The 2,673-nt window shown below is 30.4% G+C and overlaps 1 protein-coding gene across 2 annotated transcripts in view; it reads left to right on the forward strand.

Moving 5' to 3' along the window:
• Positions 1-2,123, forward strand: part of LOC107104703 (nuclear GTPase SLIP-GC-like) — an 11,037-nt gene extending 8,914 nt beyond the window's left edge. Inside the window, exons 14-18 of one of the 2 annotated variants that reach the window (XM_015404759.1) lie at positions 178-286; positions 371-501; positions 863-944; positions 1,014-1,094; positions 1,179-2,123. In XM_015404759.1, coding sequence (XP_015260245.1) covers positions 178-286; positions 371-501; positions 863-944; positions 1,014-1,093 — 402 coding nt within the window. In that variant the 3' untranslated portion in view covers position 1,094; positions 1,179-2,123. Of the gene's footprint in view, positions 1-177; positions 287-367; positions 502-862; positions 945-1,013; positions 1,095-1,178 lie in introns of both variants that reach the window. The other variant, XM_015404758.1, reaches the window with a different exon arrangement.
• Positions 2,124-2,673: the final 550 nt, after the last annotated feature.

Consider the following 2,673-nt stretch of genomic DNA (forward strand, 5'->3'; position numbering starts at 1 on the left):
TTTTTAATTAAAAAGCTTCCTGGATAGGAAGCGAAACATCTTCAAAGTTGGAAACCAAGTCCAGTGGATTCTTTTTTTAACTTTCTTGGAATTGAATCGAGATTGGCATTACATCAAAACGGTTCTTGGAGGTTAAAGTTACTTTTTAAGTGTCATGTTGTTTTCACTCATTTTTAGGAAGACCTTCTGAAAGCAAACCTGAGCAAAAGTACCCGTAAGCAGAAGAAAACAGTCTACACAAGTCTGATAAGGACAATTGAAAAATCCATGCAAGACTGCTACAATGGTAAGAAAATTATATAAAGTAGTTAAAATTCTAATTATATATTCATTATTTTTACTAACACTTCATTCTGATGTTTTCCAGAAGCAGTAGTATTTTCAGGCTCTGGAACACTGCAGAACCTGCGGGAAACTATTGAGAAACATGTATTTGGTTTAAAGAACAACATGTTTGAACATGCTAAAATTGTTATGCTCATCGAACTGCGTGAATTAATGGTGAGTTATATTGAACAAGTTTAATATAAATGTCACTACCTATTACACTGCCACATGATGATCCATACAATGCTGTGGAAAACTACAGCCTTCTGTTTCTTGTCTGTTTCTTCTTGTTTCTTAATTTGTCTAAGGGCATAATCACCTGTTATTAAAATCTATATATCAAAGTAAATAGATTCTTTATATGCTAGAGATTATAAGGTTATTTACAGAGAAATATTAACCAGTCAGTAAAAATGTGCTTCGGATTCATTAAGCAGTTTGGAAAGAGGTTTTGGGCAACCTACGAAACTAATCATGTCTTTGTGTAAATAATGTTTGACTGCACCAAGAGATAAATATTTTGATACTTAATCAGGAGGAAATTCTCAGAAGACTAGAGCGTACCATGAAGGAAGCTACTGAGGTCTCTCTTGGGACTGATTATCAGTCAATTCCAGGTAAAGTTTCAGTTTTTAAAACAAAATGCATTTTTAAAAGAAAAAAATTAATAGAAACTGTGTTCCTAGACGTTTCAGCAGAGTTTGAACTGGTACAAAAACTCTACGATGAGCTGCTGCAAAACAGCCAGAATAGAGATCACTTTTAAGGTAAATACCACAATAAACAAAGATTTTTTTTCTTATTTTTTTATCTAAAACTTAAGGTTGTTTTTGTGGCTTTCTATTCAACAGCTACACGTATTAGTGGGATTCATTACAGGACACATCTACATCCATTAAGAAGAAAAACTTCAGCATGAAGAATAAGAAAAGATGACCAAAGCTTGTTTTGCCAAGATGTTATTTCTTCAGGTCTGGATCATAGCCATTTAGATTTGTTTTCCCTTTGAATTTATTTGCAACTGTTTTTCATTTTGTCTAAAGGAATTTAGAAAGTGAAAGTAAAATTGCAAATCATTCAGGTTTGATGCAAATCCATGTTTTAGTGCTTTAAACAAAATTACAGGAGAAAAAAAAAATCTATCTTATGTTTATTACTTTTAATATTATATTGAACAAGTTGCATTGGTTATATGCAGGAGTATAATATGCAACTCTTTATTTTGAAAGTTTATTTTACATAAGCTTTGCATTTACTGAGAAAGTAGTCTTACATGTAATATATTCAGTAGAATCAAAGGTACGTTTCAAAAGAAGAGAGTGAATGTATTGATATTTGGACTTACATGTGAAATATATCAAAAGTGGAAGTGTGGTGGGAGTTATTTCTTTCTCTTTCTGTTGGGATTTTTATTTGTTTTGGAATCTTGGTGAAATTTAGAACTATGGTTATATTTAAGATCTGTTCAGTTAGGTGAGGGTGCATGCCTTTTTTTCAACTTTCCTTATTGCCATTAAAATGATGAAATAAATTCACAATGACCTGGGTATGATTTTCTTCTGCATGAAAACTGTTGACAGAGAAATTAGTGGTGCTAAATGCAAGACGATGACAGTCAAAAAAGAAAGTGGAAAATAATTAACCCATGACTTAGTGTTAGTTAAACACATTAAACCAAAATTTAATACAAAGAAGTTTCTTAAATATCAGACAAATGAAAAACAACCTTTTTTTTTCTTTTACCTTTATTCAGTATAGAAAGAAAAATCATATGTCAAATTTTCTATGAGGTGCAACAGTGATTGGTAAGCATAACAAAAAATCAATGTAACATTACCATTTATAAATTCATACTTTCAGTCTTTATGAATTAACTGTTTCATCGTGTCATTATTTGGCATCATTACTTGCACTGTACCTTAGAAGAAAAAAGGCACTTAATTAAAGCATTTGTGTTAATCATCAATATTCATGAATTAGTTATAAAAATTTGTTACAAAAATATTTACAGTCAGAGCAATAATTTAAAAGTTAAAAAGAATTAGAATTGATAAAGATTTGCAGCAGCTGATTTCTTAGCATTATATTCATCTGTCTTGATGCATTTATACCAACAGTTTTCGGAATAGTAGTTCGCAAAACTTCTATATATTCAAAATAATAAACTAGGTCTATTATCATGTTTAACAGTTTATTTTAGCAACTATCCAAAGTGTTGCTATATAAAAAGCTTGGGTTTTACTGCATTCTATGAAATAAATCAGCATTCAGAGACTGAGTTTTCTATGTCAATAATCAAACATCAAAGAAGAAAAGATAAGAAAAAATTGTCTTACAAAATGTGAA

The sequence above is a fragment of the Cyprinodon variegatus genome, unplaced genomic scaffold, assembly GCF_000732505.1.
Source record: "Cyprinodon variegatus isolate N-32 unplaced genomic scaffold, C_variegatus-1.0 Scaffold1852, whole genome shotgun sequence".
Classification (NCBI taxonomy): Eukaryota; Metazoa; Chordata; class Actinopteri; order Cyprinodontiformes; family Cyprinodontidae; genus Cyprinodon; species Cyprinodon variegatus.